This window comes from Ornithodoros turicata, unplaced genomic scaffold, assembly GCF_037126465.1.
Source record: "Ornithodoros turicata isolate Travis unplaced genomic scaffold, ASM3712646v1 ctg00000915.1, whole genome shotgun sequence".
NCBI lineage: Eukaryota > Metazoa > Arthropoda > Arachnida > Ixodida > Argasidae > Ornithodoros > Ornithodoros turicata.
In genome coordinates this window covers 235,159-249,842 of record NW_026999417.1, presented here as the reverse complement: position 1 = coordinate 249,842, position 14,684 = coordinate 235,159, and the positions used below count along the sequence as shown (strand labels likewise).

The following is a 14,684-nucleotide window of genomic DNA, read 5'->3' as shown; positions in this document are numbered from 1 at the left end:
GGTCACGCTGACTGATCGCACTTTTACGATCACGAAATCAAGAACGAACAACACATGCGGTTACGGCATATATTAGTGCACTCACGAGATAATGTAAAGTATCACACAGACATGTACAGCCGAGTTACTTGATAACAAAACTTGTTTGTAGCGACCTCGATCGAGACTGAATGTCATACAGGGGCGGCGTATGACTGAACGTACCTCTTCATAATGCGTTTGTCTGATGGTGGATGAATCATACACGTTTACGGTCCTGAATTTTGATAAACGCATTGGGAACACAATAAATATTCCCCATTTTTAGGTTAGGTTATGTTTTTAGGGATTCTGTTAGGAGTAGCAGAACAAGTCTGGAGACGAATCCAATTGCTCCTCCCTTTTTTTTTCTTACAAACAAACAATCAAACATTCTTCCTTTTCTTTCTGGAGGGAACGACCCTGAATGCGTGATGCCAATTATGCTTGGTTCACACTGTTGCATTTCCATGCGTTACGGATGCGGCGCGACACGGTTGTCATGGCAACGAAGCACGACACTCCGAAAAGCACACGCACCGCAAGAGTTGAGCTCGACCGAACTCCATGCGGTACGGGCTACCTGCGGAGATGCAGCTGACCAATGAGCGAACGCGCTCCGCGCAAGCGCATCACTGCTGTGCTGTCGCGTGCTTTTCCAACGTTTTTTCCTTCTTTTCTGCTGCCATTTGAACAACAAGTGGCCAGTTTACGCGCTCTGTATGACGCAGATACGCTTCAATACACCTCAAAGTTTCGCCGACCACATCACGTTGCCCGTTCATGGCTGCCTGTGGAATGGAGACGTGATTGGTCAACCACAAGCGTTTGACGTATCAAGAACGCATATGTCTGAACAGCGTGTCGTACGACAGCCGCCTCCGCACTGGATCCGCACCGTAACCGCAACGGAGAGAAGTTGTAGTGTGAACCACGCATTATAGCTGCCCTGATACGCAGTGTGAGAGCGATGAGCAAATTAAAACTTTGCGCATAATGCAAAACTCTCTAGCGTGTACTCGAAAGAAGGAAAGCAGTGTTGAGCAATTAGAGATATCTTTGCCGGCTAGTTAGCTTCAGTAGCTTCTGGTTCTCGGTAATCACTGAAAAGCACCAATAAACGTAGACCGCGGTCAATGGAAATTATTTATAGACCATTGATCACCGGAATGTGCGTATCAAATCAATCAATTTTAATTCCATTGGCTTCATGTTGAGCTACAATGAAGAGAACAAATGAAATCACCCCCAATAAAATAAGTAAACAATTTGATTACGAAGTGTTTGGTTACGAAACAACGATTTGGTTACGAAACAAGTTGATTACGAAGAGCGCCCCGATCTTCAACTTGTCGTCACCCCACAACGCGCGTTAAGTGTGTGGCGGACAGTAGACAACGACGAGGATGGACACGCGCCTGCACACCCGTTCCTTAGTTCCACCGGGAGGCCATGGGGATAGGTCTTCGCCTCTCTGTGGCATACCATCATCGGCGGTCGGGACACATGGAGAGGGACACCACCTCCTCTACATTTGGTGACCCGAACTATGAACACTAAGTTCGGCGTAATTCGGCCTCTTCAACCACCCCAAATTTTGCAACAGCTTCACCGGCATGGCGCTGAGCATCCAATCCTGGAAGCCTCCCAACCCAACGACGCCCTACGTTCACACAAAGACCCGACCATTCACACGCCTCGACCTGGTGATTTCCAAATGCTGCTTCTGCCCGGCAAGATCACAGCTGTACTGCAGACGCCATATTGCGAAGCACGTCCCTCCTGCGCTCACGCGCTTCACAGCTGCATCCGCCTTCACTCCTGCCGCACCCCGGCGCTCCTTCGCTGCCAGCAGCGACACTCGAGCCTTGCGCTCACCTGCCGGTTGCGGCAGTCGACACCACGGCACGTTTCAGCCAGCGTCTCCGCATCTCACCACGGCTCGCACAGCCTCGCCTCACTCACCTAACCTGGGACTCTCAGAGCTTCGGCTCCCATGCCAGTCGCGGCACCGCAGGACCACGACACCGGTAGTGCCTCACTCTCTTTCCCGTCCGTCACCAGCTGTGTGCCAACGTGTGCCGTGCCATGCACCTGTTCAACCGTGCACGTCATCCGCGGTCGTCCTCGCTGTCCTCCTCCAGTGAACTCGTGGGTTTCTTCTGATTTATCGCTGTGGTGTTTGAAGGGAACGACGACGAAGCGCATCAAGCGAGACAGGAGCGCGTGGTTTGCTGTGTGGGCATTCGGGTTTTGGCAGCCACCGGAGACGGTTTGGAAGGTACGGTGTTCTCGGGCAATAAAGGTTGGAACGTAACAGACTGGCGACGACAATGGGATGGGAGATGCTGACCGCGTTCGTCTAAGTTTTAGGAACGGATCTTCATCTCCGACGGGATCGATGACTACGCTGGGTCGGATCGAGCCGTTCGACGAGGCTTCAACGGATTGGAACACCTACGCCGAACGAGTGGAACAGTTCTTCATCGCAAACGCCGTCTCGGAAGAAAGGAAAACTGCTGCATTCCTCAGCATTATAGGTGGGAAGACTTATGTGCTTTTGAAGAGCTTGGTAGCGCCAGTAGCTCCTTCCGCAAAGTCTTATTCGGAGTTGGTGGAAGTACTCAAGGATCACTTGGCACCGAAGCCCTTAGTTATCGCAGAACGTTTTCGTTTCCACAAGCGTAATCAGATAGACGGAGAGACGGTACTGGATTTTGTTGCTGAAATCAAGAGATTAGCACAGACGTGTGAATTTGGAACACACCTCAGCGAGGCCCTTCGGGACAGATTGGTGTGTGGATTAAGCAGTGATGCCATACAGAAGCGACTCTTAGCCGAGTCAAGCCTAACGTTCCAGAGAGCCGTGGAGATCGCTGTGGCTGTGGAAACAGCAACAAAGGATGCGCGAGCCTTGAGTAACTCTAAGTCAGCAACGGAAGTCGTGCTAAAGTTGTCCGATACCGGTAGGAGGCTGGAAAGTTGTCAGCACTGCGGTTACAAAAATCATTCGTCGGACGACTGCCGTTGGAAAAACGCAATATGTAGACAATGTGACAGATCAGGTCATCTACAACGCGTATGCAGAAGTTATTCAACTTCAAGAAAGACGTCGGTAGGGAAGGATACTCGAAGGCGCAGCCCTAAGCACAAGGTTAAAGGTCAGATATGCCGATTTTGAAGTGCCGCAGAACTGAGCGATACTCGCGCTGTGTGTTCATTACCGAACACTGAATATGTGTGCGAAATATCTTGCTCCAACTGTTCGTAGTTTTTTAGAAAACAGTTTTTTTAGTTCCCACGCCCGGCCGTCAGACCGTCGGCAAACCCTGCGCACGGGCGCACCGACGTCACTGCTCTCGGTTTATCTGTCTTTGGCTTGGCATGGACTCTTGGCTTGGCTGCTTGGCTTCTTTCGTTTCCTCCTCTGTGCATCGTACATAAGCGAACAGCTGTTATGTTGTTGCTAAGCCGGAAACAAAGCATGTGAATGTTTTTTTTTGGCACAGCGTCGTTGGGAAAGTGCACTTCCTTGTTCTGACCTTGCCTTTTATGGGCTGGAGCGATATGAATCGTAAATATGCCACGGCGAAGTTGTCGAAGATGCGAGAGTGCTACGCTGTTAGAACAATTCATCGGTGCATTCAAGTGTTACCTATTATAAGCTGCCAAAAGACAAAGCAGTGCGAAGCTCTTGGCTGACAGTGGTGCCTGCTAATTTCCACTGCAAGGATTTCGTCCACGAATGTTATCATAGGTTACGCGCGACTCCAGAGGCAATTTGGAATCTCGGCACGAAATCGTCTGATGAAAATCTGAGGTGCCCGACGCATAACATTTTGAACGTACCACGGAGGATCAAGGCAAAAAACGAGAGCAAAAAATGGTAAGTCGAGGTTCAGATATAAAAAATAGCAAGCTTAATGAATCGATTGTGCAGCTGTCCTACTGCGCTTACTCTGATATAACCACGATTAACAACACAATAGTACTATTGACAATCTAACTTCTGAATTATCACAGGCGCACGCTGAAGGCGGAAATGAAGCATGATCTGGCTTGCATCTGGTCATGAAGAAATTGCTGACACGTTAGTTGCAGTCCACCTCCACCAACAGGTATGACAATGTGATGTTATAATTTGAGTATTAATCTATGTTCAACTTTTCATGTGCACTCGCATGCAGACATTTTGACACCACTTTTAAATCTGCCCTCAAAGTTACAACCTGTGGTTCCAGGGTGGAAAACAAAGATCGCCATTCCGATTAGCTGCTATCTCCCAGTTCAAGCACTTTTGCTGTCTGGACACTGGTTCCTGTGGATGGGGTGTTACAAGCTTTACTGTCTGATATAGAAGGTATGTTACATTAGTTCAGTTAATTTGTCTTTTGCACATTTTTGTTACTGTTAGCTGGATTACTGTTGGACATACAATCCTTTGACACACCAAAGCTGATGTCGCCTCTGATAACATTTTAGAATTTTCAGTGTCATCAACGTCCATTGAGGAAGGTGCCTTTACTATCTGTGAATCTTCAACTGAAGAATAGCCCAGAATTCATGTTAACATTGTCTACTCTTATTAATTCACTGTCTGTTTTCTGAGAGCTAAGAAAAATGGAAACTATTTATTTGTCACAACTTCACACTGGATACTGGTGTGGTACTGGCTTGACATGTAAGCTAAAATACCTGGATTCTACAATAATTGTGTTCAACTTGGTGCATTACCCTGGGCAATGCCACATTCACTACATTTTTAGTGGGTCCGGTGCACAAATACTGTGTGCATACTACATACATACATACTGTTCGATAGGCAAAAATACCTGAGCAGTGCTGTGTAGTCTTTTTACCCAAAGTCCATACTCTTACTGCAAAGTCACAGTACGTAGAACAGCAATGTGCAGGTATGCTGCGATAGAGATTCACAACAGAAAGAAGACTGTTGAGAGCATCTAAATTTTAATGAGACGAGACTTTCGTGCACAAGGCTGCTCTTGTCAATGTCTGACATGAAGTTACAAAATCCCCGAATATATAAAACATGTTGTAATGTAGAGAGTGAGGCAGACATGTAGAGACATGTAATGTAGAGAGAGAGACATAAAGATAATTATATAATCATATATAATAAAATAAAAAGGGGGTACAACTGCCCCCTCAACTCAACTCGACAACTCAATAACTCTACTTATTCTCTACCTTACAACATGTCATATATTCTGGAATTTTGTAACTTTATGTTAGACATCAAGAAGTACAGCTTTCTGTGCAAAAGTATTCTTTCTGTTGTGCACAATCATTATGCAGTAAATGCGACTATCCATTTCTTGTCATTAAATGCTTTTCCTTTCTTTCTTTCTTTTTTTCTGCAGTGATGAGCATCCATAAGGACACATGCCAGAAAGGGAGTCTCTTTGGGATGACAAACCCTCATCACCTCATGAGGATACAATGGTTGACGAATGGTTCTCAAGCACATCGAAACTTCCAACAAATAATTCATGAAAAAGCCAGTCAGTGCTAGCACCAGGAATTGAACGTGGGCCATCCTGCTACTAGTCAGAGATGTTCAGTGGTGTAGCCACGAGGGGGCTAGGGGGTCTCGAGCCCCCCCTGCCTGCCACGGACCGACCCACACAAATCGTGCAAATCCGAGAACATAATATATGGGGGGGGGGACCAGTGTGACTATCGCAAAAGTTCTTGCAGTTCATGGCGTCTATCTAAGAAGCATTCTTGAATGGTTTTCAAAGTATGAGCTTTTCAAAATACTTCCAATCTCGTGACACCACTTCATTGGTCATGACAGCCTATACATGTAATCGTACTGTGAACGTCTAAATCAACTATTTTCGTTCCCTTTTTTAATCCTCAGTTTGAAGTGTGCACAAGTATGTGTGTGTTGTCGACACAGGATCAGCGGGGGGGGGGGGAGTTTTCGTATCGAGCCCCCCCTACCTTTGAGGTCGGGCTACGCCACTGGAGATGTTACATTTCAGGCGCTCATTGACTTTTGGTGAATTACTTGTTGACTTTGTCCCAAGGTGGAGCTCGCTACAGCTCATTTGCTATCTGTTAATGTTGTGGCGTGTGTTGCGTTTTTTTCTTTGTGTGTTCCAGACTCAGAACGGTTAATTTGGATCAGGTCAGGTACGTTTCATTTAGACATGGGAAACATAAAGTGGTGTTTCTCAACACAACTTAGCAGTGGTCTTCATGCATTACTGATACAGGCCATTAAGCGTGAATAGAAACCTAGCCAGAGCAGCTGATACACAGAGAGAACATAGCCCGTGTGTGTTTGTCTTTTCCACCGCAGCCCTTGGGTTTCCTCCCTGATGGCTACACATGTCAGGGATAGGTTTCAGAACCGGTAGTTCCCGCCAAGTGTGAATTGCTTTTCAGGGGATCATCACGCTGGCAGATGAAACATATGGTTTACATTATTTGCAGGACAGGAATTGCGCAGCTTCGCACAAATACTACTACTACGACGTAAGAGTGGTTTAAAATCTATATTTTTTGTGCTCCTGACATTATCGCACAAGATGTAGTATCCACTATGATCCTTTATGTGGGGGGTATGTACAGTGCAATCAACAGATGCTATTTACAAATCTGTGTTTTTTACTGTGTTGAAATGCTGTAGTTTGTATCTGAGAGCCATAGTGAAACACAGGCCCTCGAGAAACATGGCAACACATTGCAGGGACTCTGGATGCTGCCTAAATTTCCAGAACACACAGCTCAAGGCAGCGGTTAAATAACAAGTGGTTAGAGAAATCAAAGATAGTTGCATCCGTAAGCAGTCCGCTGTTGGATTTGCTTCTGTCAGAGATACATTATCTCAAAGGGAACGCACGGACACACTCAGAATGATACTAGGGCTGCCTGTGAAATAGAATGAGGAGAGGGGAAGATATATAACCTTTTTCTTGTCTGTTATTCTATTGGTTAAATTGTCATTTTCTTAGCAGCATATGTGTGTATATTCCAGAGTCTGCTAATAAATATATCAGTTTAGAACTAGCAGTCGCATTGTAGATGTCTCATCCTGTCCTTGGTTGCTTGTGATTCACTATGGCCATGCTTGCTAATGCAAAAACAGAAAACAAAAAAAGACAATAGAAAAACACGGAAAGAGCGACCTAAAAAGCTGCCTGTTCTAGTGCTCACATGGAGGCAATGCAATGAGGTAACATGTTCCATTCATGAATTGTGCATAGTAGTACATATCACAACGGCAACCGATTAATCAGATTTTTCTTAAGTACTTTGTTTTTTTTTTAGCTTTGTTTGCACAGTCTATTATTGGAGCTTTATGTGATTACCCTCTTCAGATACTTTAAGATTGCTGATGCTGTGCAGTTTGTTAATTTTGAAACTGTACTGTGCTGAGGTACAAAAACAGAATTGTCATATCTGCATTTGAGCACATAGGAATAATTTGTAAGTACTTTACTTGTTGACATTAATATTTGCACCAGGTCACAACTTTGTTGATTTATGGAAAATGTAAATAAATATATTTATTTGCTTCCCAAACAATGCACAAATGTCTTCTTTTCTAGTGAGATATTCCCTGTTCACCAGACATAAATGTGGAAAAGTTAAAGGAGCACAATGATGGTAGAGTCTAGCGTTGCTTTTTGCCACTTCACATATATGCACTGTTATTCGTGTGCACATGTAGGAATAGGAAGGTAGAGGATGCGCATAAAAAATTTCGTATGCAGCCACACATATGGTTGAGAAGATTAATTAGATGATGTCCAAGCATATATAATTGTGCTTCATGTGCAATGGGTATGCTAACGGATTGCTTCCATGAAGCCTTTTTATTTATTGTTTATAAATTCTTTCTATAAATGTTATTTTTGATTTTATATAAATTTCATATTACATATTGTATACTTATATTTTTATAAATTTTATACTAAAAACTCAAGTTACACGGCCCCTGTAAGAGTGCCCTTTGCAAATGGTTTGATAACGTGTCTCGAACTGTAAAGGTAAGAGGCAATCGAGAATGCTGCAGACAAGGTTGCAACTTACATATTGCTTATCACGTCCTACATACAAAGTGCTTTGTACAATAATTCCTGAGCACGGAATTAATCCCGAGGCTGGCCAGTGATGTCACCCACGACGACAAGTCACATAACTGCCTTTAATACTTTTACACCCCATGGGCTGAGTTGTGAATTGAAAGAGCACTCTACAGAAGGATAAGGTGCACCTGACTTCTAGGATCTATGCTATGCCCTAACTCTTCAGACACCACATTTCTAAGTGGCAATATGTGCTCTGGTACTTCTTTTGCGTCTGCATAGTGTGCAACCACATGGCTACTGGAGCTTTCGTGTGCATGTTTTTGTGCGACGGTGTTCATTACAAACAATATCCAGATGTTAGACATAAAATACAGTAGTTTGTAGCGTACCACACAACGCAGCGTGACATGGGAGTGCGTGATTCAAAGAAAGCTTCTGGAAAATGCACAGAATCCCACAAAAAGTTTAAAATGTGATTTGTATTTCGTTTTACGTCTTTCGTCGTTACATACCATCGTCGACGCTGTTGCACATTGATAAATCGTACGTAAAACTTGTCCCATAGCAGTATGCGGTTTCTCAAATACATAGCACAATTTTCCTGCAGTAATAAAACGCTGTCGGCACTTTCTTGCTGACACGGCTGTCGAAACGTCAGCCTCTACAATGGGCAAGTGCTGTAAAGGGGCTAACGCAGACGCGACTTGATACAAATTGTACGTGCTCACAAAACACAAACGACGAATTCCAGTCACAACATCGCACAGAGGTTGGTTCGCGAATGAGTTCGCAGCTGCTGCACTGTTTACTTATCGCGGAACGGTGGAACCCGGCTGTCCGCCATCTTCAAGCACAGATACGTGAAGCCGCGAGAAGCCGTAGCTGAAATCCACTGACAAGTACGAAGGCGCGTACACGTCACAATGCCCGTTCGGGCGCATTTACATCATAAAAATGGCTGCGCCCATGTGTGTTTCGGAATGAATTACCTATTTTTTTTTACATGGTACTGTACCGAACTGAGAGAATGAAGGTGTATTTTAGGGAGAGCTGGATGTGGGCTTTCAGAATATCACAACCGTTTCGACTATTTGGGATATCGGCATAGCTGACCTTTAAGTCACTCGAAGTAGACAACGCAGACGAAGTACTCGAAATGTTTTCTCTGAAGAATCGCAGGATGGATCCGCTGGAAGTGACATTGTTAGTTGACAAGAACCCATTAAGACTGGAAATTGATACCGGAGCGGCGGTGTCAGTTTTGCCATTGGAACTGTACAACGAGAAGTTTTCGCATCTACCGAAGCAGGAAAGTAGGGTAGTTCTCAAGAGCTTTACTGGGGAAAAAGTTAAGCCGATTGGAGAGGTTCAGGTTCAGGTAGAGCAAGGAACTGAAGAGTATAGTCTCAAGTTTCAAGTTATTGACTTCGATGGCCCCCCTCTTCTTGGCCGCGATTGGTTGGAAGTCATAAAGGTGGACTGGAAGAGTATTAAAACGCTGAAGGCTTGCAAGGGTCGAGAAGCTAACGTCGAGTGTATCTTGGAGGAGCTTAAAGACGTTTTTGCGGACGAACTAGGATGCATTAGAGGTTTCGAAGCTAAAGTCAGAATGCACGACGATGCCGCCCCGTTATTTCATAAGGCGAGGCCGGTTCCGTACGCACTTAGAGACGCCGTTGCCGCCGAACTACGCGAAATGCAATCTATGGGGATCTTAACTTCCGTGGAGACAAGCGAATACTTTTCGCCGATCGTACCGGTACCAAAGAAGAATGGGAAGATTAGGGTATGCGGAGACTACAAAGTGTCCATAAACAAAGTTATAGAAGTCGACAGCTACCCGCTACCCAGGATAGAAGACCTGTTTGCAACGCTGGCAGGTGGGCAACTGTTCACAAAGCTCGATTTAGCAAAAGCTTACTTGCAAATCCAGATGGAAGAACAGTCGAGGAAGTACCTCACCATAAACACGCATCTGGGTCTTTTCCAAGTTAACCGGCTTCCTTTCGGCATTGCGTCCGCGCCATCGATATTTCAAAGAACAATGGATCAAATTCTGCAGGGGATTCCGTACACGACTTGCTACATTGATGACATCCTCGTAACCGGACGGACAATGAAGGAACACTTATCAAATTTGAAAGAAATGTTAAAGCGTCTGAAAGATCGTGGCATACGCCTGCAGAAAGAAAAATGCGAGTTCTTCAAGGAGGAGGTTTCCTACCTCGGACACAAGATCAGTGGAGGTGGGCTGACCACACAAGACGATAAGGTAGCTGCAATGCGGGACGCGCCAGTTCCAGAGGATAGGGCTCAACTGCGCTCATTGCTTGGTCTAGCGAATTATTACGGAAGATTTATCCCGAACTTGGCAACTGTACTGCATCCACTAAATAGGCTGCTTCGCAAGGACGTTCCATGGAAATGGTCAAGTGACTGCGACCGATCGTTGAGTGAGCTGAAAGAACGACTGTCGCGGGCGCCCGTGCTAACACATTTTGATCCAAAATTGCCAATTGTGTTAGCGTGCGATGCGTCAGCCTACGGCATTAGTGCAGTATTATCACATGTGTTCAAAGATGGGTCAGAAAAGCCAATAGCTTTTGCTTCACGGACACTGACTACTCACGAGGTCAACTACTCTCAGTTGGAAAAGGAAGCGCTGGCTATTATATTCGGAGTGAAAAGATTTCACTATTATCTCTATGGTCACCACTTTACCCTCGTGACTGATCACGCACCTTTGCAGAAGATTCTTGGACCAACGACAGGGATTCCTTCCATGGCAGCGGCACGGCTGCAACGCTGGGCCTGTATCCTGGCAGCCCACCGGTACAACATAGTCTACAGGACGTCAGAGGCAAATGCGAATGCAGATTTCCTGTCAAGACTCCCCCAGACAACCCAGGAGTCTCAAGGCGAAATAGTCGACGAGACCTATGTCTTCTTCTGCGACTATCTCGAAAATATTCCCGTAACAAGTAAGGACATTTCCAGAGCTACTTGTCGAGACCCCCTGTTGAGCAGAGTGGTTCAGCTGGTGTTGAATGGCTGGGGAAATGTAAAGAAGCCGGCAAGTTCGGAGCTTCACCCGTTTTTCATGCGCCGTATGGAGCTATCTCTGCATCAGGGCTGTTTGATGTGGGGAATGCGCGTTATTGTCCCCCAAGCTTTGCAAAGAAGAGTGCTGGAAGAATTGCACAAGGATCACCAAGGCATTGTGCGAACTAAGGAACTAGCGCGAAGTTTTGTATGGTGGGTGGCCATTGACAAAGATATCGAAAGGGTAACCGCGACCTGTGAACAATGTCAACTCCAAAGGAACAACCCTCCGGCAGCACAAATTCACCCCTGGGTATGGCCTACAAGACCATGGGAGCGGTTACACATTGATTTGGCTGGGCCATTCATGAACAAAATGCTGTTAGTCGTGGTGGACGCCCACTCAAAGTGGCCGGAAGTGTTCATTTTGCGGAGCACGACATCGGAAGCAGTCATCAAGTGTCTGCAGGAGTGCTTTGCTCGTTTTGGTCTGCCATCGAACTTGGTATCTGACAACGGGCCCCAATTCGTGTCGGAAACGTTTAACAACTTTCTCAAGACAAATGGTATCAGGCATGTCACATCGGCGCCTTATCATCCCTCTACCAACGGGCTGGCGGAACGCTTTATTCAAACCCTGAAAAATAACCTGCGGAAAACAGCATCAACAGCGTCCATAGATACTGCTGTATCTAGGTTCCTTCTGTCTTACAGAAATGCGAAGCACGCAACAACGGGGGAAAGTCCTGCCAATCTTCTTCTGCGGCGGAGTCTCCGCACACGATTGGACCTCATACGGCCGTCTGTCGCCGAGTCAGTGGCAACGAGTCAGCTTCGACAATCTGGAAGAGCAGGGCGTGAAGCAACCTTCGCTGACGGACAACATGTATATGCCAGGGACTACCAAGGGGCCTCGAAATGGCGGCGAGCAACGGTCGTTTGTCGGAGAGGACCTGTATCGTACAAGGTTCAAGTTCCGTCAGGTAGCATTTGGCGACGTCACCTAGACCAGCTCAGACCAGAAGGTTCCGATGACTTCACTTCGGTTCCATCACAAGAGGTCGACAACAGTGAGGACGCTGGAGATCCTGCGAAGTCCGTTGCGCAAGAGGTGTCACCACCGGAGCGACAACCACGGGAGCAAGATATGTCCGACGCAGCGAGCTCGACGAGTGCAGCGCGGCGGTACCCAGAACGTGTGAGGCGGCCTCCTGACAGACTGACTGTGGTGTAGTTTGCAATACTTTTGGGTACACGGCTTGTTAGGAATTTTGGGGGTCACAATTTAAAGGGGAGGAAAATGTGGTGTTTGAAGGGAACGACGACGAAGCGCATCAAGCGAGACGGGAGCGAGTGGTTTGCTGTGTGGGCATTCGGGTTTTGGCAGCCACCGGAGACGGTTTGGAAGGTACGGTGTTCTCGGGCAATAAAGGTTGGAACGTAACAATCGCCGCTCCGCGTCTGAGGGGAGGATGATGTGGCGGACCGTGGAGAACGACGGGGATGGACACGCGCCTGGAGCACCCGCTCCTTAGTTCCACCGGAGCGGCCATGGGGATAGGCCACCGTCATCGCCTCTCCGTGGCATACCATCATCGCCGATCGGGACTCATGTAGAGGGACACCACCTCCTCTACAAATGCATCACTTCGACCCGGGATTTACAACGAGCCCTTGCGCGAACCTACACAACGGGTTTGGAGCGCGCGAACTTTAAATATAACGATAACGATCGCTACATTGTAGTGCTACGCTGGTCAGGCCGTGTCAGGTAGCTATGCCGCCTGTAGCCTGTAGGTTTCTAGCTACGTTTGTACCAAACAAACAAACAAACAAACGTGAAAGTTGAAGATCGTGACGGCTAGAGCAGAGCGTTCGAAGTGTACATAGGACATTCCAGCTACTCTCCCAGCCGACTGTTTTCAAATTTAAAATATGGCCATCAAAGGTCACAGATAGGTGGTAGGCGAAATTCTCACGCAGCAACTAATAAAACTGAATACATGGGTGACATGAGTGATTTGGCAAAATTAATGCGCATACGCAATGAGTGACAGCCCAAAATCACTTACTCAAAAACTTCAAATCAAAGCATAACAGTGAGTAAGTGGCAGGCGCGGTTACAACATAAACGCACAGCTACACATTTATGTACCACACATTTACAGCATTTACTCTCAGGCAAAATAGAAATAAAAATGTCCTGATGCAAAACGCCCCGAAAGCAAATGTGGATGTGTAGTAGTACTTTGAGCATCAACGTCAGACTGATGTAGCGAAAAACAGCGACCTCGCGACAAGATGAGTGCGGACTCACACAATAACGGCGTTGGAGGGAACGGTTTCGTTCGGAGCCCTACAGTGGTTCCCGTTAGTACTGCTGTGGGACGTCCCAGCATGAGTACACTAAGTAAGTACACGATATCTCGCTGCAGCGTGAATGCGATCACAGTAATCGCGTTGCCATGTCAACGTGATAGCACATTATCGCATAGGTGCTGCCAGGCTGCGTGAAAACGAGATACACTCACACACTCTATACCATCGGCGATCGTGATTGTGCGTACCGTGAGTTATAGCGCTCGTAAGTCGTAAGTGTTTTTTTTTTTTTTGCCGAGGTCTGGTCACGTGTGTATGCAGACATGTGACCTCTTAGTTATGTGATGTTTCCCTTTGAGTAGAGACATATAAGCTGCATGTAAACAAGGCGCACACACAAGCTCTCCAAATGCGATACACCGCGTCGACACACAGTTTGGCTGACATTTCCCATTTTTTACAGTGATTGCTGTTTAGGGGAAAATGTTAGGAGATAGCCGTGATCGTGGTACAAAACCAAGTGTGAAACAGAGACGCACGCGCGCCCACTTACACATGCATAAGCGCGCATACACACGAACGCTCACGTGCGCACGCGCATACAAAGATACGCACGCTCGCTCACGGACACGCGTGCGCATGTACTCACACACACTCTCGCACAACACACACACGCACATACGTTACGACAGTGCGTCTCTGCGCATGAGAGAAAAAGTTTGGAGAAAGCACGTGACAAAGCGCCTGTCTACTCAGGAAGCAGCAATAAGGGGGCATTCGCAGGCGGGTCACAACCAGTGTTGCGGATTTGAATCCACGGATTTGATTGAAACCTGGATTTAAATCCACCGGAGGGCTGGCGGATTTGATTTGCGCAAACAAATATGGGCAGGATTTGGATTTGGATTTAATCGCATTTCCCACTAATGATTTGGATTTGGATTTAATCGCATTTCCCACTAATGATTTGGATTTGGATTCAATCGCATATTCCAGGTATGATTTGGATTTGGATTCAATCGCATTTTCCACGAATGATTTGGATTTGGATTGGATCGCCCTTTTTTCAGCGGATTTGCGCGTGGATTTCGCCAAGCTCCCTCACAAGACGCATGAATTTCAAATTGAGCGAAGCGCCGTTTCGCATCCTACGCGAATTCATGTGACCTTGTCTGAAATCTGCACACGCACTAGCGGCGTCCTCTCTCCAGAGCGACAGGAGTAGCCGTTTTGTTCCAATCA

The 14,684-nt window shown here is 46.5% G+C and overlaps 2 protein-coding genes across 4 annotated transcripts in view; one reads left to right on the top strand and one right to left on the bottom strand.

Annotated features, from left to right (window-relative positions):
• Positions 1-14,684, bottom strand: part of LOC135375679 (spatacsin-like) — a 504,414-nt gene that overhangs the window by 283,405 nt on the left and 206,325 nt on the right. The gene's annotated exons all lie outside the window — the stretch shown is intronic.
• LOC135375670 (uncharacterized) lies at positions 2,236-12,357 on the top strand. The gene is made up of 3 exons (XM_064608331.1): positions 2,236-2,558; positions 10,831-11,062; positions 11,838-12,357. Exons 1-3 carry the CDS (start codon positions 2,357-2,359, stop codon positions 12,355-12,357), a joined length of 954 nt encoding a protein of 317 aa, XP_064464401.1. The 5' UTR covers positions 2,236-2,356.